Genomic DNA, 25,983 nt, shown 5'->3' with positions numbered 1-25,983 from the left:
CAGAGAAATGGTTATTCTGCAAGGACCTAAAAGAATAAGGATTTGTTAGGCATCAAATATTTTCAATGCATCATAAAGTAAGCCGCCACAAACCTAATGAAAGGGAAAAACTTACAAGGTAGCAACTTGAAGAAATCCAATATTGAATGGAATTTATCCCGTGAAATTGTTGTACGACAAATCCCTAACATCAACACACAATATTTAACTTAATTACATCAACCATGTTTCATAATCGGAATAAACTGCCAGTCAGATACATACAAAACCTAGAACGAATTGCAGTTGCCGATGTTTTCAGGAATTGAACCACTCAAGCTATTATTTCTAACATCACTGGCACATTAAAGATACACACACTCCTCAGAAAGTGTAAAAAATGCAACGTGTTGAAGGAGGTTTAAGTGATTTGGGAAGGACGGATAACTTACAAATACCACAGTCCGGTTAGCTGGCACATATCTGGAGATAATGAACCTTGGAGGTTGTTACCTCTAAGTCCCCTAAACCAAAAGCAAAAAGTGGAAATAAAACCACCATTCTTTATTAAGTTGGAGCGATAAAAGCCAAAGTAAAGAGCATTAAACTCACAGGTATTGAAGAACTTCATTCCAGTATAACAATCTTGGTATTTCTCCACTGAACCTATTCTGAGCCAAATCCCTGGAGCAGGAAAAGGAAACAGTTCATCACAAATCTATCGCCATCGTAGTCGAAAAGAGTGGGATATCAAATTCTAATGGCACTCACAGAATTTTCAAGTTAGGAATCTGCGAGAGTGTTGAAGGGATATGACCAATTAGCTGATTATTTTTCAGAACCCTGTCATATATTACAGGTGACGAACGCAATAGTAAGAAAATAAATTTGATGCAAGTAAATGTGAGTATCAAATAATTGCAATTCGATTGGACTTACAAAGTCTCTAGTTGCTTAAGCTTTGAAATTTAGAAGGGGATATCCCCAAAGAGCTTATTGAATGATAGGTCCCTGACAGTAATGCAATCGAGATCATCATAAAATTCGAATGCAAAGAGGTTTTAGCTCAATCCTTCAGATTATTCCATAGCATCTCAGATTTTTAATCTAAATTTACATTGATGAAGATATGAACTTACAAGCTCTCTAAAGAAGAGCAATCCCCAATCTCATCCGGGATTTGGCCGGAGAGTTGATTCGCCCTCAAGTCACTAGTTTGAGATTGAAAAACATGGAATTAGATTGCTAACAGCTTATGCAAAGTGGAAAATAAAAAAAAAGTACTAGTAATCTACATAGAAACCAGGCTCTTTAGCTGCCCTATAGCATGTGAAATTTCCCCATCAAGATTCAAGCCTGAAAGATTTCTGCAACACATATTTCAAGAATGATAAACTGAAATCTAAAACAATTAATAAAACAAAGAATTAGCAAACATTGAAACTAAAATATGAAAAAAAAATACTCCAGAAACTTACAGTGAAACCACATTGAAGGTGGCATTATCACAACCGATTCCTCTCCAAACACAATAGTCTGAAGATGGAGTGTCAGTCCGTCCAGTCATACAACACATTATCAACATCTCTAAAAGACTTCTTTACTTACAGCAAAACAATACCTTATCCACAAAGTTCAAGAAAAAACTAAGCCAAAAAATATCAAAATAGGAAAAGAATGTCTCATCTGGTTCACCATCAAATAAAATACTAGGAGTAGTACTAGATTAAAAAACTCACACACAATTGAAGGTTAAGTAATAAAATGATTAAAATATTAAACTCCAATTCCATGCCCTAAAATAAGCCAAGAATGATGACATGACCCAAGTTTTTAAAAGGCCAACCAACACTCACCATCACCATGACACTCCACAGAAGCAAAGGTCAGCAGCATCACCAGAAATCCAAGAACATATCTTTTGCAAGAACCAACCATAGCCCACTTCTCATAGATAGAATTACAGTCTATCTAGACCTCCAAGATGAGATATTTTTACACCTAAAGTGACAAATGGGGAAGTTGGATATCAAGCTAGAAGAGAAAGTGCTACACTAGGCAAAAGGTTGGAGTCTTGGATTCACCGAAATGAGTGAAAGGGAGAGAGTGAAAGGAGGGAGATGATGAACAGGAATATAATTACAAATGCGGTAAAGATTGTTGAAAAATGTGCAATGGAAAGAAAGGGCAGGCTCTGGCTTTAGCCATGTTCAATCACATCGTATTGCCAGACAGCCCTGCAGAGAGAGGGATATGTGTTGAGAGAGAGAGGGATATAGTGCAGCTATTGTATGTAAGTAAATGTGGAGAGAGAAAGAGAGAGTGGTAGATGCGAATGTGGAATCGCGAATTATTTTTGAAGAGGGAAAAGGTTAAAAAACCATCTGCCAAGTTTCCGCTGCACCTCTCCATCGATTCTACTCTCTCATCAATCATCCATCTTCTCTCACTCCTAAGTAAATTCCCACAACAAAGTAGTATTGTACTGCATTAAATCTTTCAGATAAAACTTGTCTACAACTCCAATATCTCTAACTAGCGGATAATGCTGCGTTGAAAAAATTGTTATTAGTGCTTCTGTTGTTTTGATATCTGCAATTTTTTTTAGTTTCTCTCATTTTTTATATTTAAAAATAAATTTATGCTCTTTTTTCTCTTTTTTTTTGTTTAAATATTCAATGGTATTTCATTCCTTTAGATTAATTTTACCTTATTTTGGATCGTATTTTATTTTAAAATTAGATCAGTTTTAAATAAAGAAATTTTTTTCATTTATTATATTCTTTATTAATAACATTTAATTAATTTTTATTTTTATTTGTCTTACTTTATTAATTATGTATTAAATTTTTAGATGGCGAATGAAATATTAGTATTATTATAAATTAAATGAATTAGTGGAATATGACATCCGTTACCAAAAATAACAAAAGTAAATTAGACAATTAGTAGGATTAGACAAAACTAACGAAATGAAATTCATGAAGACCGGAGGTAGTTCTTTTAACAACCTAAAAATATTGTGATTACGTGTAAAAAGAATGATCATACCTCAAAGAATAAAATAATTAGCTTCACAACCTAAATATATAAAATGGCATTCTATAGGGTTAACGGTTGCATTATCTAGTTAAAGAGTAAAAGCAAAAAACAATCAAATTGGCCACTGTTTTTAATGGAAAATTTTGGACTTAAGAGAACTATAGTAGGAAATTGGCCACTGTTTTATAAACAAATAGTACTATCAAAGTGGCCACTATTTTATTAATGGAAAATTTGGAATTAAGAATTGTAGTAAAAAAATACTATTGTTAGGAATTGAAGCTTTGCATGGCACTCTGAAAAATGACAATGCTTTGGCATCTAAATAAAATACTCCTACTAATCTACTCAACAACAAACGAAGAATCAGAAATATATTATTTTGAGAAATTTGCAGGGACAAACGTAGCCCGTTTGTCGCAAAATGTTGTAACCCAAAATGGCCATTATTTCATTAAGGAAATTTTTTGAATTAAGAATTATAATAAAAAATTGGCCAATTAACGTTCTCTAAATAAACAAGTACTACTCTGTTTTACTAATGGATAAATTGGAATTAAGAATTAAAGTAAAAAAATTATTGTTTGGAATAGAAGCCAAGCATGACACTTCGAAAAAGTATAGTGCTTTGGCATCCAAACAAAATAATCTACCATTTCTCAAGAATAAAGGAAGAATCTAAAATGAGTTTGAGAAATTTCAAGTTGCGTCCAAAAGTTATAATGAAATCTCCGGACTCCGGTGTAACATCAGTTGCAAACATAGATATACTACTACATCACTATTGAGTAAACAATTTATGTATTCATTTATTTTATACTATTTGTGTTTATCCTTGTTTATCTTCCTAAAACATAATTCACAATATTTTTTATATTTTTTTTTAAGAAGAAGTAGTAGTAAGAAATACCTACAGTGCTAGATTTGTTTGTTGCTCCATCTATGGCGCCCTAAAGCCCGCCCTATGCACCACCATGTCAGCATTTTATCCTCCCGTCTTTCTACCTGCAGTGGGACGCTCTAAGCATTTTCTTCTATTTGAATACTTAAATAACTATAAAAATTGGGAAAAATCTTCATTTCATTTATAAAATTAATACATTACAATACGGATTTTAAAAAAATACGCAAACTCAGCGACGACGGTTACGGGCCCACACTTCTTCAACCATGTCGTTCATGAGCTGCGCATGGTCGTGTTGGTTGCGCATTGAGGCATGTCTAGATAGAACCTCATTGAAGCCTGTCGGTAATCCTCGAGCGGGGGGCTCGGTCGCCGTACTGGAGGAGCTAGATGCACTTTCGTCATCGGTCTAATCGGTGATGCTCCCACCTTCATGTTCGACTATCATGTTGTGCAAGATTATGCACGCATACATGACATCGGTGAGGACTTCCTTGAACCAGAGACGGCCCGACCCTTTCACTATTGCCCACCGTGCTTGGAGCACACCAAATGCCCGCTCCACATCCTTCCGCGCCACCTCCTGCTTTTGCGCAAATAAAACTCTCTTCTCACCAATTGGGCAACTGATCGTCTTCAGAAAAATAGACCACCTTGGGTATATGTCATCGGCCAAGTAGTACCCCATGTGGTATTGGCGCCTGTTGGTGGTGAACTCGATGGTCGGGCCGTTGCCGTTGCATTGCTCGGTGAAGAGGGTGGATGAGTTGAGGAAGTTGATGTCGTTGTTCGACCCGGCTACACCGAAGTAAGCATGCCAGATCCAGAGCCGATGGTCAGCGACGACTTCGAGGATCATCGTCGGGTGGCTGCCCTTGTATCTACTAGTGAATTGACATCTTCACGCCGTCGGACAATTCTTCCACGCCCAGTGCATACAGTCGATGCTCCCTAGCATCCCAGGAAAGTCGTGCGGCGTCTCGTGCATTCTCATTAGGCCCTGGCAATCTACAGCTGTCGGCTTTCGCAAATATGTGTCGTTGTAGGCCTCCACAACTCCCCTACAAAATATCTTCTGGCACTCGCGGCCTGTTGTATCCCGGACGTGGAGGTACTCGTCGAACATGTCAGCGCTGGAGCCGTAGGCCAACTGACGGAGTGCAACTGTGCACTTTTGCAACGGCGTAAGTCCGGGTCTGCCTATGCCATCTTCCCGATACTAAAAGTATTCATCACGTGACTGAAACGTCTGGACAATGCTGAGAAAAAGGTAACGAGGCATTTTAAAACGACGGTGAAAAACAGTCGGGCCCCACCGTGGTTGCTCGGTAAAATAGTCTGTACGTAGACGTTCGTGAGCTGCGGCGTGGTCGCGTCGGACAAACGTCTGACGTCGAATATGCCTGGGGATCTGCTCCGCTGCCACCACTACTGCCGCATCCGCCTCCTCGCGTTGCATTATGGCTAGGCATTCCGCGATTGCATCGTGCACGACTGCATTTAAGGCTCGAGTCAAGGTCGGACTACCGTCCTCCGATGAGAGAAATGAGAGATGCGAGAAATGTTCGTATGAAAAATAGAATGACAATCGAGGTTTAAATAGACAAATTTCGAATTTAAAAATTAAAAAAACAAAAACGCGTTGCATCGTCCAAGCCATCGTCCGCGGCGCCCACAGTGGGCGAACGATGGAGCGGACGATGCCCTATCGTCTGCGCTTCGTCCACGGACTAAGAGTAGGACGGGGACGACACATCGTCCGTCGTCCGCGAGCCACAGTGGCGGACGATAGCGGTGCTCGCTGGGACGGATGGCGTCCGTGCCACTGGCGCGGCAACGCGCTATCCGCCGCTGCACTCTCGTCGCTGGCACGGCGCTGCTTGATGCATCGAGCTCGTCTGTGCCGCTGAGCAGGCGACGTGCGCGTTTCTATTCGCCAACGGATTATCCGTTGGATTTTCTTTTTTTTAATCGAAAATAATACTGATAAGTCGTATTCTAGGCCTTGGTTACTGGTCAGTATAATGTGCATAATTGGAATATATCTGCAAAACAGTTGTTAAAGTGTGCAGGGAAAGTGTTCTAGCCAGTATGAGAATGTTCGGATAATTCAGGTGAAAGGGGCGTCAGTAGGGTGCAATACCGACCAGGATGCATGCCAAAAAGGCTCAAGATGGAGAAGAAGGATAGCTGGGAAAATCAGCCGCAAGCAAGGGGCAAAAGAGTCATTTCATGAAGAGAGTCTACCTTAAAAATCAAGGGAGGCCTCCCTATAAAAGGAAGCCTCGTGGAGAGAGAATGAGATTTACGGGATCATCACGAGTTCATCAACTCCTACGCTTAGTTAGAAATCTCTCTTCGGTAGAACAATCCTTCAGCATTATCCTTCATATTCTCGTTCCTCGCCACAGCCATGGTCACCTGAGTTCCATCAGTCTGCCGGAGATCCACCGTCCTTCATTCCAGTCAGCATGTTTCATAGTGTTAACAATTTCATCGCCCTGAGTGGCAAAACAATCTTTACTTGCTTTCTTAGTTAATCGCACTTTGTTTTCTTACGTTGGATCTGTTGCATTTTCGATACTTGCTTACTTTGATGTCTTAGTTGTGATCCAAACGTTTTTATGATATAAAGTCGTTTTTGTGCATCGATTCCTGTTCGATTCTGTTTCTTTCTGCCTAGATAGCTTAGATCTAACTGCTTCGGTATTTTCAAGTGTTGCGAGCATGTTTTCATTTCCGAATTGATAGATCTGAGTTCATGAGTTTAGATTAGCTATTAGAATTTAGATCTGAAATGGTTAAGTGTGAAAGCCTAGTTTACGTGATTTCTGCCACCTTGCATGTCACCTAGTAAGCTTAATTTCAGTTCCGATAGTTAATCTTTAGATTTTGAGTTTTAATCGTAGATCTGTTCTTGGGAAGTTATTAATCTGCATTTCTCGTTCATGGAATCTGAGTTGTTTGATTTGTGCTCATACTTGTTGGAGAAGACAATGTCCACATCCATGTTTGGGACCACTTTTACTTTTTAGTTACTTTTCGCTTTTGTCCTTTACTTTTCTTTACTTTTCTGCTGGTACCCTACTGAACTGTCAGCCTAGTCACCTAACTACCTCTTTTTTTCTCTGATATTCCGTTTAGCCTTTTATAGTAACCCCGTACCTCCCACATAATTTCTGAAACATAATGTCCCCTACTCTCACGTACACAGCTGCTTATCAATCATCTCTCACACCTCTTAGTCAGTAGAGTACCACATTAATTTCCAGTCTAGTTAGAATCTCAACCCAAAGCGTGGTAGCTAACCAACCTTCTAGAATATCACCACAATTACCAAAGAGCATTCATCTCTGTGGGATTCGACCCTTACGTCCACTATACTAGTTAGTAGAAGTAGGTTGAGGAATTATTGATACCAGGTTCAGACTTAGCTGAGGTTTCCATCCTAATCAGTAGGATACATCCTTGCTTTAACGACACCTGACGAAAACCTGTTCTTTCAAATACCAAAAATAAAAAAATATTTTCAGATTCCTAAAACTATAGCCGTTTTATTACCGTTTTTTTATTTTTTTATTTTTTAAAATCCCAAAAGCATCTATAAATACACACATTCATCATCCATTTTTCACATCAAATTATCTCTCATTCGTATTTTTTCATACAACTCATCTACATCTTCTTCTCTCACTCAAACCCTCTCTAAAAATGGATTTCACCGATATCATGGCTGAAGCAGAGCGCGAAGAACAAGAATACTATGAACAATCCCGTGCCGCCTATGAAGCCTATGTCGCCACCACCAACCCCGCCCCTCCTCCTCGACCAACTAGATCAATTCTCCGCTACATACCTCGTGACCGGGAGGGAGCCAACGAAAGGCTCGTTGCCGACTATTTTTCCGACCAGCCGCCGTTTTCGCATGTCAAAACTGCTTTTTATGCACATTGTCAACACATTGTCTGCCCGTGTTGAATACTTTCAATCACATAGAGACGCAACCGGTCGGCAAAGTCTCTCGGCGTTGCAGAAGTGTACTTGTGCCACCCGACAACTTGCTACTGGGCAAACGACTGACCTCTTCGATGAGTATTTGCATGTGGGTGAGTCAACTGGAATCCTATGCCTCAAAAATTTTTGCGACCACATTCGTTCTGCTTTCGGTGAGGAATTCCTTTGGGCACCCACCACCGAAGATTGTCAACGATTACTTCATCTTCACGAAACAGTCCACGGTTTTCCCGGTATGCTTGGCAGTATTGACTGCATGCATTGGAAGTGGAAGAATTGCTCGACTGCTTGGAGGGGGCAATACTTAAGCGGCCACAAAGGCGGCGGCCCAACGCTTATCCTTGAAGCGGTCGCCGACTACCGCCTATGGATTTGGCATGCATATTTCGGTGTTGCTGGATCCATCAACGACTTGAACGTGCTATATTCTTCACCACTCTTCAATGATGTTTTGAATGGTGTAGCACCGACGATCGACTTCACCGTCAACGGAAATGCATACCACATGGGTTACTATCTCGCCGATGGTATCTACCCAAGGTGGTCGACTTTCGTGAAGAAGTTCAGCAATCCGCAAGACCCGAGACGGGTTCTTTTTGCGCAGCGTCAAGAGTCTGCTCGGAAAGACGTCGAAAGAGCTTTTGGGGTCTTTCAAGCCCGATTCAACATTGTGAAGGCCCCGTCTCGGCTGTGGTACGTTAAGAATATCGCTGACATCATGTACACGTGTATTATCTTGCACAACATGATTATAGCTGACGAAGGACCGAGGGCGGCTAACTTTTACGACGAGGATGAAGCCGGAAGCTCAACCGTGAGGTTTCCCCCATGCCGAGGTGTGCATACGACGGTGGGCGAGAGGATCGAAACAAGACACACAATGCGTGATACCATAACCCACATTGAGCTACAAGAAGACCTAATCAAACACATTTGGGTGAAATTCGGCCACGTGTAGTGGGTTTTTTTTTTTAATTTTATGAATTTAATTATGTAATTTTTAATTTTTAGGATTTTAATTATGTAATTTTTAATTTTTAGTATTTTAATTATGTAATTTTTAATTTTTAGTAATTTGTAATGATATCGGATATTTTTAATGCATTTTAATATTGTGAAATTATTTTTAGTAATTAAAGTATTTAAATTAAATAATGGAATGGTGGGACCTTTGAGCATATCCTTGCGGAAGAGCATGGATGTGGGTGTTGTGTTCTTGGAGAAAAGCAGGAAGTAAAAAATTAATAAAAGTTGATCCGGACCCACATCCGTGCTCTTGCCAAATAGCACGGGTGTGGATGCTCTTAGATTTTTATGGGTGTTTTCAACTAACACATCAAATCAAGATCGCAAAAGGGAAAGAGATGAATATAAAAAAAATTTGATGTCAATTATAAACTGTAGTTTTCATTATTATTCACAAATTTATAACGATAAGCAGAGAGATTAAGAACCTAAATACTATTCTTAAATTCATGTATGTATTCCATTAAACATATGCATATTGCTACATTTGATTCGAGTACATTCTTTGAGGATCGATCATTTAATTCATTTTATACCTTCTTTATCTCCCCATTTTGAATCTTTTCAAATATTTTCTTCATATACACAAATATTTCGGATTTATTTTACTCGAAGTCACTTACATTTTTCACTTTAAAATGATGTATTATTTGACACATTTCAACAACAATATTGCATATATAATCTCTAGCAATTACTACATCCGTCCCACATTAAGTGTCACATTAAGTATGAGCACGAGATTTAAGAAATATAAAGAAAAGTGAGTTGAATAAGTTAGTGGATTATGGATCCCATTTATAGGGGTATTATATTGCTAACTCAATATTTAATTGCTAAATACAATTAAATAATAGTCATTAGATATTCAAATCAAGGGCCTAGATATAAGCAGTCCCGTAATGTCAATACGATCAACAAAAAAACATCAATAAGGGTATTAAGGTCAATTTACAACAAATTAGTTGTAACTAACTTTTGAAAAATATCTCATAACTTAAAACACATATAATTTTCTCGATTTAAACTATTTTTCTCACAACATATATCAAATCAAAGATACTTTCATAAGGATTCTAACGAGATCTCACTTGCAAATGTTCCGATGTCAAAATTTGAAAAAAAAAAATTGAAAATTTTCATAAATTTCATTAACAGCTTTATATCAATACACGATACATAATATGTCAATACAATGTTTGTACAATGTCAATATGAAATTGTATTGACATTTTCATGTCTTTGTGTTGATGTATATCATACACTGTATTGACATTGTGTTTCTAAACCCTAAATTTGCTAGTTACTATTATCTTTTTAATATTAAAAAATAAAAAAAGAAATTACACATGGCAAATTGTAGACCACAAGATTTCTAAAATCCTATGATCTTAAATTAGTTATAGTTAGCAATTAAATGATGAGTTAGCAATTGATCACTCCCCTTCCACTTATATATATTAGTTTTATAATAAAATATGCGTAAAATTGGTTGGTGGAATGTGGGGTCTACTTACCATTTATGGTCAAAGTGAAATGTGACTATTATTGTGGAACGAGCCGAAATGACAAAATGTGACACTTATTGTGAGACAGAGGTAAGGTAGTATCTTATTATTACTACATTAACATAATTTAAATGTTCAAAATCCATGGCCGCGGCCGGTAAATTTGACTTTGATTTATACATTTTGTTAGTAGGAGTATTTTAAGTTCATTTTAGTAAGTTGATCTTAGATATGTTACAAGTTACTACAACACTTCATTCACATTGGAATTTTGAGAAGATTGATGTAGGATTTCATTGAAGAATCAGTTTACAATATATCCTTCCGATTTTATCCTCAGCTGGAATTAGTTTATATGTCTTCTTCTTCTTCTTGAAAATTGGACGTTACACCGCATAATTAAGCTTTAACAAGCAGAGGTAATTTTAGTGGAAGAGTTGAATCAATTTAAAACAACACACTCCAAATTAAAAGCAAGTTGATACATGGATAATGAGGGAAAAAACCAACTTGGAAGAAGTTGATGAAAAAAACCCTCGAATTGAAATGCAGTGACAACTCAATTTGGTAATGCGAAATTGAGTGAGGGATGATTGAGAGGTGTAGTTTTTCGACGACAAAGTTGAAGTTGTAACAGCTGACGCCGGTGAAAAGACCATCGTCATAATCAAGTTCAGTGATTTGGCCGGTGGTGGAGCTCCGCTCCTGCTGCGTGTACGAGTAGGGCACATCGCAGGTCCCCATGGTTGCCACGTATCGAACCGACGCCACGCTCCTGGCCGGCACAGGGATTATCCCCGTAGCCGTGACCGACGTCGTCCTAGACCTAGACTCACCCCAACCGAATATGAGATTAAAGAGGAAGAAGGGATGTAGTCAAGGACAGTAAGGCAAAGATGATAAAATAGTGAAGTACTTAATATGAGTACTTCACTATTATTTATTAATCATGATGCTAAATAAGGATCATTATTACTTTTTTTAAAGCTCATAAATGATTAGGTCATGATAATAGCTAGTGTGAAATTAACTCAGGTTAATTATTTATATTATTAGCAGAAGGTACAAACCTGAATTCATCATTAAATACGAAAAACTTAAAGAATAAGGACGGTTTCATCTAAGAGCACCCACGACCGTGCTCTTGCCAGCGAGCATGGTTGTGGGCCCGACCCCACTTTTTCTGCCTGCTCTCTGGCAAGAGCACAACACCCACAGTGTTAGGATCGTCGACTGCAACATTAGTTTGATATTGTCCGCTTTGGGTCAAGCCCGCACGGATTTGTTTTTGGGTCACTCCCAAAAGGCCTCAAACTAATTGGGGTTGGACAGAAATTATATACACCTTCCAACTTCCCATACTCATCCGATGTGGGATGGGTTTGTACCCCAACAAACCTCCCCTCAAACCGAGACCACATCAGGAACGCAGTCGACACGAACATGAGTCGTTCCAGCCCTGGCCCCTGGGTCATCCTGGGCCCGACTCTAACTTTGAGTCCTTCAGGGCCAGACCCTAACCGGGGCTCAACCAGGCACAACCCATAGCCACCTGGGCTCTGATACCACTTGTTAGGATCGTCGACTGCAACATTAGTTTGATATTGTCCGCTTTGGGTCAAGCCCGCACGGATTTGTTTTTGGGTCACTCCCAAAAAGCCTCAAACTAATTGGGGTTGGACAGGAATTATATACACCTTCCAACTTCCCATACTCATCCGATGTGGGATGGGTTTGTACCCCAACACACAGCTGTGCTCTTCCGCAAGGACGAGCACAATTCAATTTAAAATTCAATTAAACAAAAATATTTCCATAAAATTAAAATTCATTAAAAACCACAATAAATATTACAAATTACAAATAAAATAAAAAAGACATAATTAAAATCCTAAAAATTAAAATTACATAATTAAAATACTAAAAATAAAAAAATTACATAATTAAACTCCTAAAAATTAAAAATTACATAATTAAAAGCTAAAAATACCCCCGTGGACGACTACTCATCCGACGGCACTACCCACAATTGTCTTTGGAGGCCCAATATCATGGCCTCGTGCGATCGAAGTTGCGAGGGGGTCATAGTGGACCTATCGGCCATATTGAGTTGGGCCAAAAGCTGCCACAACTAGTTGGTGGGGGGTGGAGGTGGCGCATATGGAACGGGAATGGGAGCGGGAACTGGAGCATCAGCGGTTGCAGCCGCGGCTCGACTGCGGTTGGCCGCCGCCTTCTTCCTTCCTTGCGGTCGGCGTTGGGAACCGCTCGGGCCGGCGTAGGGGCTACCCAAGTTAGCTCCGGCGAGTTGGCTAGCCACTTCTTCGGAGCCGGCGTCGGATAGGGATACCGACCTTGACCGTTTGGAGGAGCCGCTAGAGGAGAATGTTACGCCTCCCATATACTTCGGGTGCGTCCGCGTCTCCTGCCAAACGTTGAGGTACTTGAACGACTTGTAGTTCATGGATTGGTAGGTGCCCAACGCGGCAGTGATGATGTCGACCTCGCTCCGGCCGCTCCCCGCATTCCGCTCTTCCTGGAAGAAATAGCTATTGAACTTGCCAATTTCATCGTTGGCTCGGTAGATGGCGTTGCGCACCATACTCTCGTTGCGAAAATAATACATGGACTAGAAACAAGATTATCATTGTACGAAATAATAGCTGACCCCATATACTTTATACTTTAAACAACTCTAGTGAAATTCAAGTCAATTTCAAACACGAGTTTTGAAAGTTGACGATTAAATTCGACCACTAGAAATATAGAAATTAAAAATAGTTTAAGAAAATTTATTAGAATCTACACTATGAACAAAACTTTTAAAATTGTTTACTTTAATATATTATATTAAGTGGCGAATCTAGAATTGGTATACCGGGACGAAAAACAAGATTATCATTGTACGAAGTAATAGCTTACCCATTTACTTTATACTTTAAACAACTCCAGTAAAATTTACACGAGTTTTGAAAGTTGACGATTAAATTCGACCACTAGAAATATAGAAATTGAAAATAGTTTAAGAACATTTATTAGAATCTACCTCTGAATAAAACTTTTAAAATTGTTTACTTTAATATGTATTATATTAAGTGGCGAATCTAGAATTGATATACATGGACGAAAAACAAGATTACCACAGTATGAACTAATAGTTGGCACCATTTACTTTATACTTTAAACAATTCCAATGAAATTCAAGTCAATTTCAAACACGAGTTTTGAAAGTTGATGATGAAATTAGAGAGCTCTTTCTACTTTTGTTCTAGTCTAGTAATGGAATTTCATTTTAATGAAGAGGTTTAGATGTATTCCGACTCAGGGAGTGACGCACAACAATTATGCGTCGTTATTAATGAACGACGCACAACCCTTATGCGGTTAATGACGCACAAGGGTTATACGTCGTTCAAAGACGCATAAGAATTATGCGTCTTACCCTAGTGACGCATAACCATTATGCGTCACACTGGTAAGCATTTCCGCCTGTCACCTGGGTGACCCGGGTTCGATCCCCGGCAACAGCGCAATTTTTTAAGTGATTAGTATTTGATAAAAATGAGTTATTCTAAACATTTATTTTTGGCAAATAGATATTACTCTTATAAAAGAATTATGCGCTGTTGCCGGGGATCGAACCCGGGTCACCCAGGTGACAGGCGGGAATGCTTACCAGTGTGACGCATAAGGATTATGCGTCATTAGGGTAAGACGCATAATTCTTATGCGTCTTTGAACGACGCATAACCCTTGTGCGTCATTAACCAAAGACGCATAAGGGTTGTGCGTCGTTCATTAATAACGACGCATAACTGTTGTGCGTCACTCCCTGAGTCGGAATACAACTAAACTTCTTCATTAAAATGGAATTCCATTAACATGCATTACCCAAAAAAGAATTGTTCCTGAAATTAGATCACTAGTAAAGATTTAGTAAAAGAGAAGATGGTGGGCTGAAAAGAATGTTTGCAAATTTGAACGAGGCTCGATTTAACCATGAGATATTAAATGGAAAACTAACACCATGACAATAAAAGGCAGAAGGCTCATGTACTATGTAAGCACCTTCAGAGAATGAATTTCAGCTGTGTCTCCACATTTAATAGCTTTCTTTTTCAGTAGAAGCGCTTCCAATCTGGAGCACGCTCTGATGTGCGCAAGTGCCTCTTTAAGAGCCTTATGGAGGAAAAAGATAACTAGACGTGTAAGATTATGAATTTCAGGACATCAAAGTAGTGCACTTACAAGTCATATTTATAAAAAAATACATAAGCACACACACAAACCACACTTGTAGAAATTAAAAATAGTTTTAAGACATTTATGAGAAACTACACTCCGAGTAAAACTTTGTAATACGTTAACTAGAGTATTATATTAAGTGGCAAATCTAGAATCGGTATACAGAGATGAAAAACAAGATTATCACTGTGTGAGGAGGCAGCCTGACAGACTGGGCAAAGAGTTCGTTGGCGCACCGGGCAGCAGCGGCTGCGGAGACGACGAAGCAGCAGCTCTCGACAGTAGGCTGGAAGGTGGCAGCAGATGACAACCCATGCCTTCTGGGTGGGCAGTTCGTGTGGCAACAAAGCTATATATCAGAATCTCATACAAATGCTAATCTAAACACATGCATTCCAGCTCCATTTCATGTACCATATCAGAAAATCAATCTTATGAATCATATTGTGATCAAACTAACTAGACAGTGTAGCTCAACTGAATCGTGTAAGACCTCAAGTTAACAATGAAACTCATTCATAGTATAAAAATCTCAAATGAGAATGCATTTGCACAAAATTTTCACACCTATCTCAATCAAGACAAACTAAGATTCATAGCAACAGAGACATAGTAACTGACGCCATCCACGATCCAGAATCCAATTATGGGAGCCAAAGTTGCACGACATATACCAGACAGGTTTGAAAGCCCAAAAGTTTCAAGACCGATAAAACATAAGAGTTCTTGTAAGAAATATAGGGAGAGCTGAAATGTGGAGTGAACACACTTCACTTTGTACCCTTCTTGGCTGCTGTCATGGTGTTGACAACCTCATAATTTCCACATCCAACAGGGACAAGCTTAGCTGTAAAATCATACTAATTTGCATTAATAAACAATTCTAAGAATGTGATCTAATACCCAAAAGGATCAAACTTTGCTATAGAATCACAAAATATCTTAATTCAGACACAAACGAAGATTCATAGAAAATAGCTACAGACGGAGGGACCTGGACCTAAATCCTGATAGATAAATTCTGAGTAATAGGATGCAATCTATCAGTCTATCTCTAATCAATAACCAACACTACACCTCTTCACTCTGATTTCTAAGATGCCAAAATTTAGATGCTGCAAAACAGAATAAAAACTTGAAAATTAGTTCGATTTTAATAAATGTGTTTATGTGTATGAACACAGTGTATAGAAATTCAAGAATCACAAAAACAACGTATATCAATTAATCATGTATCGTATTGTCAAAGTAAGAAGATATTTCTTTACTCACCATCGTAGTTTCCATACTGAATGTTGTTCGATAACCACCATCTGATAACATATAAGTCATCAAAATCATTCATTTAAGTCAACCTCTATTCCATCGATGTCTTCACGAACCCAACCAAAGTCATCCAACCCTATATTATCAGCAGGAACACAAATATTACTTTGTAAGTAAGTCTCCACATCGATAATAGGTTCCATGTCATAATGAGCTCGTGCTGCAGCAGAGACAACTACGCTCCATTATGATTCAGTTGGATCCTCTACATAGAAGACTTGCTCAACTTGAGATGCAAGAATAAATGGTTCATTATGGCGTATCACATTTGAAAAATTAGCTAATGTAAATCCATTAGCATCTGTCTTCAATCGTTTTCCTTTTGACACCCATTCACAATCAAATAACACAACTCTATGTCCACAATTGTAATCCAGCTCAACGACATCGGTTAGAATTCCATAATAGTCCAACTCGCTTAAGATTGGATTTTGATCCCTAGTACTTGAAAAACTTGACGTTGTAGCTTTAACACGCACCCCACTATTTTGTGTTTTCTTTGTACACTTCAAATCTTTCGTGTGGAACCGAAAACCATTTACAATATACTTTTTATATTTCACTCCAATTATATTAGGCCCGCGAGCAAGTAACTTCAGAGCTCTTAATATTGGATTTTCCTCATGGACAATTAACCCTTCAACCTATTGAAAGAAAATAAATCACAATAATATATAGCAACAACATTGTATATTAACCATTACAATCATTGTGAAGCATATAACTTACATATTGAGCAAACCAATCAGCAAACCTTTCACTGTGGATACGTTCCAACTGATGACGTGCAACGCGAGGATTAGATTGTTCAACTACTGCCCAATATTGCCTGAAATAGAACAATTCATAGCTTAAAAAAAGTTCAAAAGTTATAATAAATAGGAATTCACAAAATAACTTACTCAATGTATGGTCTGACAGCCTCACAGTTGAACAATACATATTGATGAGCTTTCGTCAATGTTACGCCATCTAATCTCATTGCAGTTCCTTTTCCAAGAGAACGACCGTTAATCGTAAATACATCTAATCCTATTTTTGCATTATTTGTAACAGTTTCGTTCCTAGATGCTCGATTAAACTTTGACTCCACATAGTCAGCTAAATACAAAGAGCAAAACCTCAAACATTCTTCTGCTAGATATCCTTCAGCAATCGAACCTTCAGGTTTACTTCGATTACGAACATATGATTTCAATGTGCCCAAATATCTATTTGCAAAAAAAATCAAATATTAGATTTTCAAATATTTTAATTGGTTCATCATTGAAAAAACATCATTCATTGTATACACTATTAAATTTCATAAATATAACTTGCAAATATATATTACCTCTCTATTGGATACATCCAACGGTAGTGAACCTGCCCACATAGCTTCACTTCGGTAGCCAAATGTACAATCAAGTGCACCATTACATCGAAGAATGATGGTGGAAATATCTTCTCCAATTGGCAAAGTACCACAACAATATCTTTCTCTAAACGAAAGATATCAGCAAGGCAAATAATATTAGAACAGAGTTCTCGAAAGTACTTACTAAGCTGAATCAAAGGTGAACGTAATGTCCTATAGAGTGTTTTTCGCAATGCTATAGGTAATAATTGTTGCATCATAATATGATAGTCATGACTTTTCAAGCCTAGCAATTTTGGTGGTTTTAACTGAACACACCTTGAGATGTTTGAGGCATAACCATCAGGAACTTTAAGATTTTTCAAAACCTGACAAAATATTGTCCTCTCCTTCTTGCTCATTGTAAATGCTGCCACAGGTAAATAAACTTTTCCACCCTCCTTAGTAATTGGATGAAGTTCAGGTCTTATTCCCATCTGTTCCAAGTCTTGGCGTGATTTATAATTGTATTTTGATTTACCATCCAAATCCAACAATGTGGCACAGATGCTCTCGCAAACATTTTTTTCAGTATGCATGACATCAAGATTATGACGAACCATATTATCTTTCCAGTATGGCAACTCAAAAAATATACTCTTTTTTTCCAACTGAAAAGCTTTGTATTATCTTTAACTAGCTTACCATATTTCATAGTAAAGTCTCTCAAGTCATCCATCACCATATCGCCAGATAGTTGTTGCGGTGCTTCTCCGTACTCAACTGTGCCATCGAAGAGTCGTCTATTCTTTCGAAACTCGTGTTCTTTAGGTAGGAATCTTCGATGACCCATGTAACAATACTTTCCACCATGTTTCAGTCTAATAGAATGTGTTTCTTTGTTACATACCAGACATGCATATTCACCTTGGGTACTCCACCCGGATAAATAGGCATATCTTGGAAAATCACTAATTGACCATAACAATGAAGCACGTAGCTGAAAATTTTGCTTTTTAGATGCGTCATATGTTTCAACTCCTACTTCCCATAAATCCTTTAGATCAGCAATAAGTGGTTGCAAATAAATATCAATATTTTGTCCAGGAGCTGATGGACCGGGTATCAATAGAGATAACATAAAAGAAGACTCTTTCATGCACATCCATGGAGGAAGGTTATATGGAAACAATATGACAGGCCACGTGCTGTGTGATACACTCATATTTTTGAAGGGATTAATTCCATATGACGCTAATCCCAATCGAACATTACGAGATTCCTCAGAAAATTAGGATGCAAACTATCAAATGTGCTCCATGCTGGGGAATCGACGGGATGTCTCATATACCCATCCTTCGTACGACTTTCAGCATGCCATCTCATATGAGATGCCGTTTTTGAAGACATGAACAACCTTTGCAACCTTCGTTTGAGTGGAAAATACCACACCTTTTGGGCAACCTTTCTTTTCTCACCCGTGGGATCTTTATCAGTAGTACACCATCTAGGCTTATTGCATGTGTCACATGAAGTTTTATTTTCATTCACCCCCCAATATAGAGTGCAATCATTCGGACAAGCATCAATTTTCTCATAACCAAGGCCTAGCTTTTTCATCAAATTATCAGCTTCATAATAAGACTTTGGTAGACCAACCATGGCATCAGGAAAAGCATCTCTTAGTAAGTCCAATAGCATATCAAATACCTTATTATTTAATCTCCCAAGACACTTTAAATGCAACAAACGGATTATGAATGATAGTTTTGAGAATTTAGCATATCCTTCATATAAATGCTGGTTTGAATCATCAATCAATCTATAGAACTCTCTTGCTTGCCCATTAGCAATTTCAGAATCCATTTGGGAATTAGTACCGTCCGTATATCCATCTTCATTAGGAACCCCAAAGACATCATGAACTAAACCCTGCATATCATCATCACCTAAAGCCTCTACATTATTATGTTGGTTTTCACGCCTAGAAGCAAGAATACTAGGAAGTTCTCCATGAGCTATCCAATCTGTGTATCCAGGAATAAATCCATCGACTATCAAATGTTCATACGCCTCGTCTCTACTCGCAAATATTGTCATTTGGCAGCGTTTGCATGGACACAATATCTTATCATTTATGCTTGCATTGCGAAAAGCATAACCTTAAAAGTACTGAAGTCCATTTTGGTACTCATCTGTTACTCTTGACTTTGTCTTCCAACTTTTATCCATATTAATAAATCCCTACCGAACCTATATAGATCATAAATTAATATAGACAACTTAGTCTATAAGAGAATGAATAGTCATATAAAATGTCAAACAACATGAGATAAACATATTAATTTTGTAATATTAATTATGATAAATTCACAAACAAGTTATATGCAATAAAAAATATTAGTAGTTATCTGTATTGAGTTTCCTGATCGATATCAAACTAAACAAAAATGTCAAACTAAAACCAAGCTTTATTGTACCTTGATTAACAATTTAACCACATTATCTTTTTTTGATTATACAACAGTTAATTGTGACTGAGAAACTCTTATGCAATAAAAAGTGGTAGAAACAAAAATTAATTATTATGGAAATTCTTACAAAAAGAAAGCTATAAAACCAAAAATTAATTAAGAAGGAGAGATGATGAGTTGACCTGAGAGAGAAGACAAAGCACGACAGTGGTGTGATGGCACGATAACCCTTCGGCCGAGATAGAGCACACAAGAAGAGAGAGATTGAATTCTTTCGAATCAAATAGAATTGGCAGGTGTGGAGAACGATAAAGCAGTAGGGGAGAGAAAGACGAGAACGGTGGGGGTGATGAAGAGAGCTGATTCTGTTTTGGCTTAAAGGTTACTTAACTAGCTAACATTGAGAGTATGAAATATTTTGCATCTAGACCCACCGAGCAACATAATATTATTGATCATTGAAGTGTATCCTAAGATATTTTATATAAAAACTTGTCGGTGTGAATGCTAAATGTGTGATTATTTGAGTGAGCCAGATCAGTGGAGTGAAGACAATCCGCTTGATGAGCTTCAGGAACAGTTAGATTTGTTTTAGTTGAGATGATTAGAGAAAATAGCTTTTGCCTCTATTGTTTAAAAGACAGATTTTATTAGTTAAATCTAATTCAGTTTTCCCTAATTTTTCTCTCCTTCTCCACTCGATACAGTTTAGCTCAATGGAAGCCTGTGTACTCTTCTTCGTGTGATTACCATCAATAAGATTCAGATTTTCTTTCTGTTCATTCGATTCTTGAACGCAACTCTAACAAAACTAAATCCTCATATCCTGAGTACAACCAGAAGTATAGAATAAAAGAGCATTTTTCACTTATCCAACAATGAAACTTAGATATTACAATCTGAAAAAACATGGTGAGCACAAACATACTCAATAAGCACAAACTGGAACAACAGAGCAAGCAAAACCTTAGAGCTCAATCTTATTGTTCATATCAAGAATTATTAAATCCTTCCAACTCTTTCAGCAGGACAATAGGCATTGACAATGCAAAATAGAAAATCATATAAGCAAAAGTCAGAGTCAATAATTACCAATCGCTGTGAAATTCGGGAGCCCAAAATCGAACTTGCTGTTAAAACAGTAATATGAATGCTCTCTAGTTCAATCCAAAATATCCACTGCAATCGTCCACCATAGAAACTCATGTGATTTGATGTAAATCATAGGCAAATTAAAAATTGAAGTGAAAGGAAAACAATAAACTACCTTCAAATTATTTGATGATAACAAGAAGCTAGCGCCGCTTCTGCACCTGAAAATCCTGAATAATTTAGTTTCTGTGTGTAGCTGGAAATATTAGGGTATTTAGTTATTTTATTCATTAGTTTGTTAAAAAATTAAATACACACGTGTAGTTTAAATATTATATAAACACTAATCAAGTTTGACTAGGGATAAATATACTTCCATTATATACATTTACTATGATGTACACTCATATTATTTATTTATACATATCTTATTATCTTAAAGATATTTAAAATTATACTTAGTATATAGTATTAAAGATATTTAAAATCATATATAGTTCATTTATGCATATCTTATTATCTTAAAGATATTTAAAATCATATATAGTAGTATGTATATTAAAATAATGTTGTTAATATCGATTTAAAATATTAAATAAATTATTAATTTAGTCACATAATTTTGGCCATATATAACATTCGTTTATATGTATTTTGGAAATAATGGTTAAGTGAAGAATTGAAAGTGTAAGTAAACAAACATTATTATGGCATTTATTTGAAAACGTAGCATTAGTATTTGATAGCAGTGCAACAACATACTAGTGTAATGACAAGTGATTTGTATTGGCATCTTTAAGAAAGTGCCACTAATTTAATGTAGTGAATGGCCATATTTTTAGTAGTGTGCGTTAATTAATCATCGATAAATGTCTTTGAGATGGTGTTATTTGGAGTACTAATAAAGATGATTGTTAATAAAATGAATTGGATTAAAAATGATAAATAAATAAAAAATTATGTACCCACCAGATACAGTTATTTAAACAATGACTATTAAATAAAAGGAGCAAATCATTGGAAATTAGTACGAGGACTCAATTATTTTCCTTGGGTCGTAATCATATTACGAGGACTCAATTATTGCACAGGGAATAATTAGGTAACTAAAACCTAGTCCGACATGCCGAATTAGGGATATACTAATTGTAATCAACCTTAGATATCTTCCAAAATAGGAAAACATGCCCAATTAATGCAAGTGGAATTTTTCAAGTTGAAAATTGTAAACTCAATGATTGCCGGCCGAGGTCTATACTTTCATTTGACATACATGCAAGTGATCAACCTTAGACATCAACAAGATTGAATTAAAAGACAAGAAGATTTTATTTTATTTTATTTTATTTTATTTTATTTTATTTTTAAATAAACTCCTACATGAAGGAGGAAATTACAAATAAACTCTTATAAAAAAGAGGAAATTACAACTGAAGTCACCTCATACAATAATGTTTAAGCTACTCGCCGCTAGGACAAAGGCTCTGGACTAACAAGAAGATTTTACTTAATATTTAACTAAATACTCCAAAAAATATATTTTCCTCATATATATTTTTTCCCTTTTGGTGTAAATTTGTTCCGCCCCTGTTTTTACATGGTAGTGGTATTTATCATAGCCATACGATTAAGTTATACTCTTTCTATCTCACTATAGTTAAGTTGTTTCGTTTGAACATACCGATTGAGAAAATGGTATTTATTGAATTAAAATAAAAAGAGGATAAAGAGAAATTCAACAATCACGAGACAACTCAAAAGAAAATACGATTCAATTATAGTGGAGTATAAAACTATAGTTAAAAGGAGAATTGAGGTAAATGTTACTGCATCCGTTCCATACGCCCATTAGTGTTGGCATTTCTTTCAAAACACAAAATTAAGAAATAACTATTTTAAATTAAACAGAGTTGTTAATTAAGAAATAACTATTTTTAAATTAAACAGAGTTAGAACGAACAAAGTAGGAGAGAGCATAAACTAAATATTAATATGTTACAAAAAATAGGACAAAGAATAAAGTAAAACAAATTAAGCAAGACGCGGAACAAAATAAATAAAAATTAGTGTGTTTTGTTTTGCTAAAAAGGAAATGATCGGACTATAATAAATACTCCGTACATACCAAAAAGAAATAGTACCATAATTCAACACTAATGGAATGGATGGATTATAATTTACTACTATATATATCTCCGTCCCACAATAGGAGTCACATTTTGTGTAGGCACGAGTTTTAAGAAAATACTCCGTATAAAGAAAAGTGGATTGAATAAGTTAGTAGAATATGTGTCTCACTTATATATTATTTTATAACAAAATGTGAGTGCAATAAGTTGAAATGTGACTCTTATTGTGGAACGAGCCGAAATGACAAAATGTGACACTTATTGTGGGACGGAGGTAATGTAGTATCTTATTATTACTGCATTAACATAATTTAAATGTTCAAAATCCACTGCCGCGGCCGGTAAATTTGACTTTGATTTATACATTTAGTTAGTAGGAGTATTTTAAGTTCATTTTAGTAAGTTGATCTTAGATATGTTACAAGTTACTACAACACTTCATTCACATTGGAATTTTGAGAAGATTGATGTAGGATTTCATTGAAGAATCAGTTTACAATATATCCTTCCGATTTTATCCTCAGCTGGAATTAGTTTATATGTCTTCTTCTTCTTGAAAATTCGACGTTACACCGCATAATTAAGTTTTAACAAGCAGAGGTAATTTTAGTGGAAGAGTTGAATCAATTTGAAACAATACACTCCAAATTAAAAACTCTGGTGAAAAGCAAGTTGACACATGGATAATGAGGGAAAAAACCAGCTTGGAAGAAGTTGATGAAAAAAAACCCTCGAATTGAAATGCAGTGACTACTCAATTTGGTAATGTGAAATTGAGTGAGGGATGATTGAGAGGTGTAGTGTTTTCGACGACAAAGTTGAAGTTGTAACAGCTGACGCCGGTGAAAAGACCATCGTCATAATCAAGTTCAGTGATTTGGCCGGTGGTGGAGCTCCGCTCCTGCTGCGTGTACGAGTAGGGCACATCGCAGGTCCCCATGGTTGCCACGTATCGAACCGACGCCACGCTCCTGGCCGGCACAGGGATTGTCCCCGTAGCCGTGACCGACGTCGTCCTAGACCTAGACTCTCCCCACTCGAACGTCGTATTCACCTGATACCCGATTTCGATGGTTGCTCCCGCGATCAAAGGCACCCCCGCCGAGATGGTGGTCGTCACCCCCGCCGTCAAAGACAAGCTTCGGCTGAAGGTGTAACTGCTGGAGTCTTGGTACGTGATCTGGACGGCAACTTCGGCGTTTTGATTTGAGAAGTTGGCGGCGGTGGTGGTCCCAGCCACGTATGGCGTCTCCCCGTATATCCTGGCGTCCTCCATCCGATACCTCACGTTGTAGATACTTCTGTTCAGCACCAGCTCGTGCACCCTGATCCTTGCTTCGTTCGTGATTGTTGTAACCGCTGCGTTCAGGCACCGGTTTATGTTTCCCCAGGAATGGAGTTGGCAGATCCTGTTGTTGCCCACGCTGCGCAGGGCGATGGTGTTGTTGTCGAGTTTTATTGGCCAGAAGAGAAGGTTTCTGTCGTCGATGGATGGGTTCATAGTTGATGCCCATATCCAATCATTGTGGAACCGCCACCACCTCAAGAATTTCAGGACCAATTTTAGCCTTTACTTTAATTTTATATTTAAAAAAAGAAAATTTACCTAGTGAAATGATCAGAGTGTATACGGACATGGCCGTCGGGCATGAGTTGGACCCGGTGATTCGAAATCAATTCGTTGGGATCGCTGGACGCGAATTGCAGGAATTGGGCATTTTGCGTCCAGATTCCCGCGAGGAAGCTGTCGTTGGATCCTTGGAAGGCGACGTGGGTAGGCAGATGAACCAAGGAATCCCAATTCATAAATCTGAGAAGGCCGGCATTGGCTGAGACTGAGGATGGCGGTGACAAGCGGAAGGCAGTAGTATTAGATAGTATGACCACGCGCCACCCGGTCTGAATGTGGGTGAGGAAGAAAGTGTCAGGGCCCATCACGGTCGCCTCAAACAGAGTACATGATCTGTCTGACATGTCTTCGTTAGGCTTGTTGGATTGAGCCACAATGGCGTCGCTGCTACTATTCCTCTGCCAGTATCTATTGGTATTGCAGAAGCGCAGGTGAATGTATGCGTTGTTGCTGGTGGCGCGTTCAGCTTCGATCTTGATCAGCGTGCTGAACACGCTCTCGTTTCTCATAACCACGGCATTAGGGTTCGTTGTCTCGCGCACTGCATAATGTCCATTGTTGCTAACGGACTCGATCACAATGAACCTTGTTAGCCTCGATGCCATCTTACTTCCAACCTGTCAAATTTCTCATTAATATTTAGGCACACTTTTATATAGTAGTATAGTAGTACGTAACACTAGTCAAACAATGGAATACACTCAAAATACTACTATTTATTCCAGAAATTAATAGTACTAGCTACAAAAAAAAAAGACATAATTATGACATAATAACTCAAATTAAATCGATGATTACCGAAATTTTGAAAAGAAGGTTTCTCTCTAGTTCTGGACCTGAGTTATGTTGTGATTTCCTTGAAATTGGAAGAGTCTATTTATAGATTTATATTATACTCCTACTTACTATTGTATCAAGTGTGTTAAGCTCGTTATTCAAATAGCGGCTGGCCCCATCATCTAAAATGTGCTAACACATGTTTATTAAATATTTGGATCGCTACTTTATCTTGGAATCCAAATAATAGCTCAATTATTCACTTTATCTTAGAATTCTAAGAAATTGAATTATAATTCAATTTATAATTCTAAGAAATTGAATTGAAGACTCTAATTCCAATTCCGCAAGTCTAATTCCATGACCTAAATGGAACCTAAGAGTGTCCATGTAGTGGCACAATTATTCATGCCACAGCCACAAAAAAAAAACTTGTCTGCCTAGTCATCACAACCATGACTCAGCCACAAAAACTTGTCTAGTCACGCCACAACCACAAAT

The 25,983-nt window shown here is 37.5% G+C and overlaps 2 protein-coding genes and 1 long non-coding RNA gene across 7 annotated transcripts; all 3 read right to left on the bottom strand.

Moving 5' to 3' along the window:
- LOC121804454 lies at window positions 1–2,453 on the bottom strand. Of its 2 annotated transcripts, XR_006051152.1 has the most exons (11): window positions 1,836–2,453; window positions 1,458–1,600; window positions 1,275–1,346; window positions 1,119–1,190; window positions 919–990; window positions 751–822; window positions 592–663; window positions 432–503; window positions 265–336; window positions 116–184; window positions 1–26 (listed from the first exon to the last, which is right to left on the bottom strand). It is a non-coding gene; the product is annotated as an uncharacterized LOC121804454 (long non-coding RNA). The 2 variants fall into 2 exon arrangements; XR_006051153.1 differs by lacking the exon at window positions 265–336.
- Window positions 2,454–14,753: 12,300 nt separating this feature from the next.
- LOC121804446 lies at window positions 14,754–21,186 on the bottom strand. 4 transcript variants are annotated; one of them, XR_006051145.1, is made up of 7 exons: window positions 21,122–21,186; window positions 20,947–21,033; window positions 17,378–19,633; window positions 16,947–17,255; window positions 16,774–16,873; window positions 15,991–16,688; window positions 14,754–15,833 (listed from the first exon to the last, which is right to left on the bottom strand). XR_006051145.1 is itself a non-coding variant. In XM_042203991.1 (6 exons), the coding sequence occupies exons 3-6, from the start codon at window positions 18,001–18,003 to the stop codon at window positions 16,230–16,232; spliced, it is 1,494 nt and encodes a 497-aa protein (XP_042059925.1). In that variant the 5' UTR covers window positions 18,004–19,633; window positions 20,947–21,033; window positions 21,122–21,186; the 3' UTR covers window positions 14,754–16,229. The 4 variants fall into 4 exon arrangements, 1 of the variants encoding a protein (XP_042059925.1); XR_006051144.1 differs by having other exon boundaries at window positions 14,754–15,565; XR_006051146.1 differs by lacking the exons at window positions 20,947–21,033; window positions 21,122–21,186 and adding an exon at window positions 20,037–20,919 and having other exon boundaries at window positions 14,754–15,565.
- A 2,469-nt stretch (window positions 21,187–23,655) lies between these two features.
- LOC121804448 lies at window positions 23,656–25,616 on the bottom strand. Its single transcript, XM_042203993.1, has 3 exons — window positions 25,504–25,616; window positions 24,682–25,322; window positions 23,656–24,616 (listed from the first exon to the last, which is right to left on the bottom strand). The coding sequence occupies exons 2-3, from the start codon at window positions 25,308–25,310 to the stop codon at window positions 23,830–23,832; spliced, it is 1,416 nt and encodes a 471-aa protein (XP_042059927.1). The 5' UTR covers window positions 25,311–25,322; window positions 25,504–25,616; the 3' UTR covers window positions 23,656–23,829.
- Window positions 25,617–25,983: the final 367 nt, after the last annotated feature.

Source organism: Salvia splendens, chromosome 5 (assembly GCF_004379255.2).
Source record: "Salvia splendens isolate huo1 chromosome 5, SspV2, whole genome shotgun sequence".
NCBI classification, from domain to species: domain Eukaryota; kingdom Viridiplantae; phylum Streptophyta; class Magnoliopsida; order Lamiales; family Lamiaceae; genus Salvia; species Salvia splendens.
This window is presented reverse-complemented; position numbering and strand designations above follow the sequence as displayed.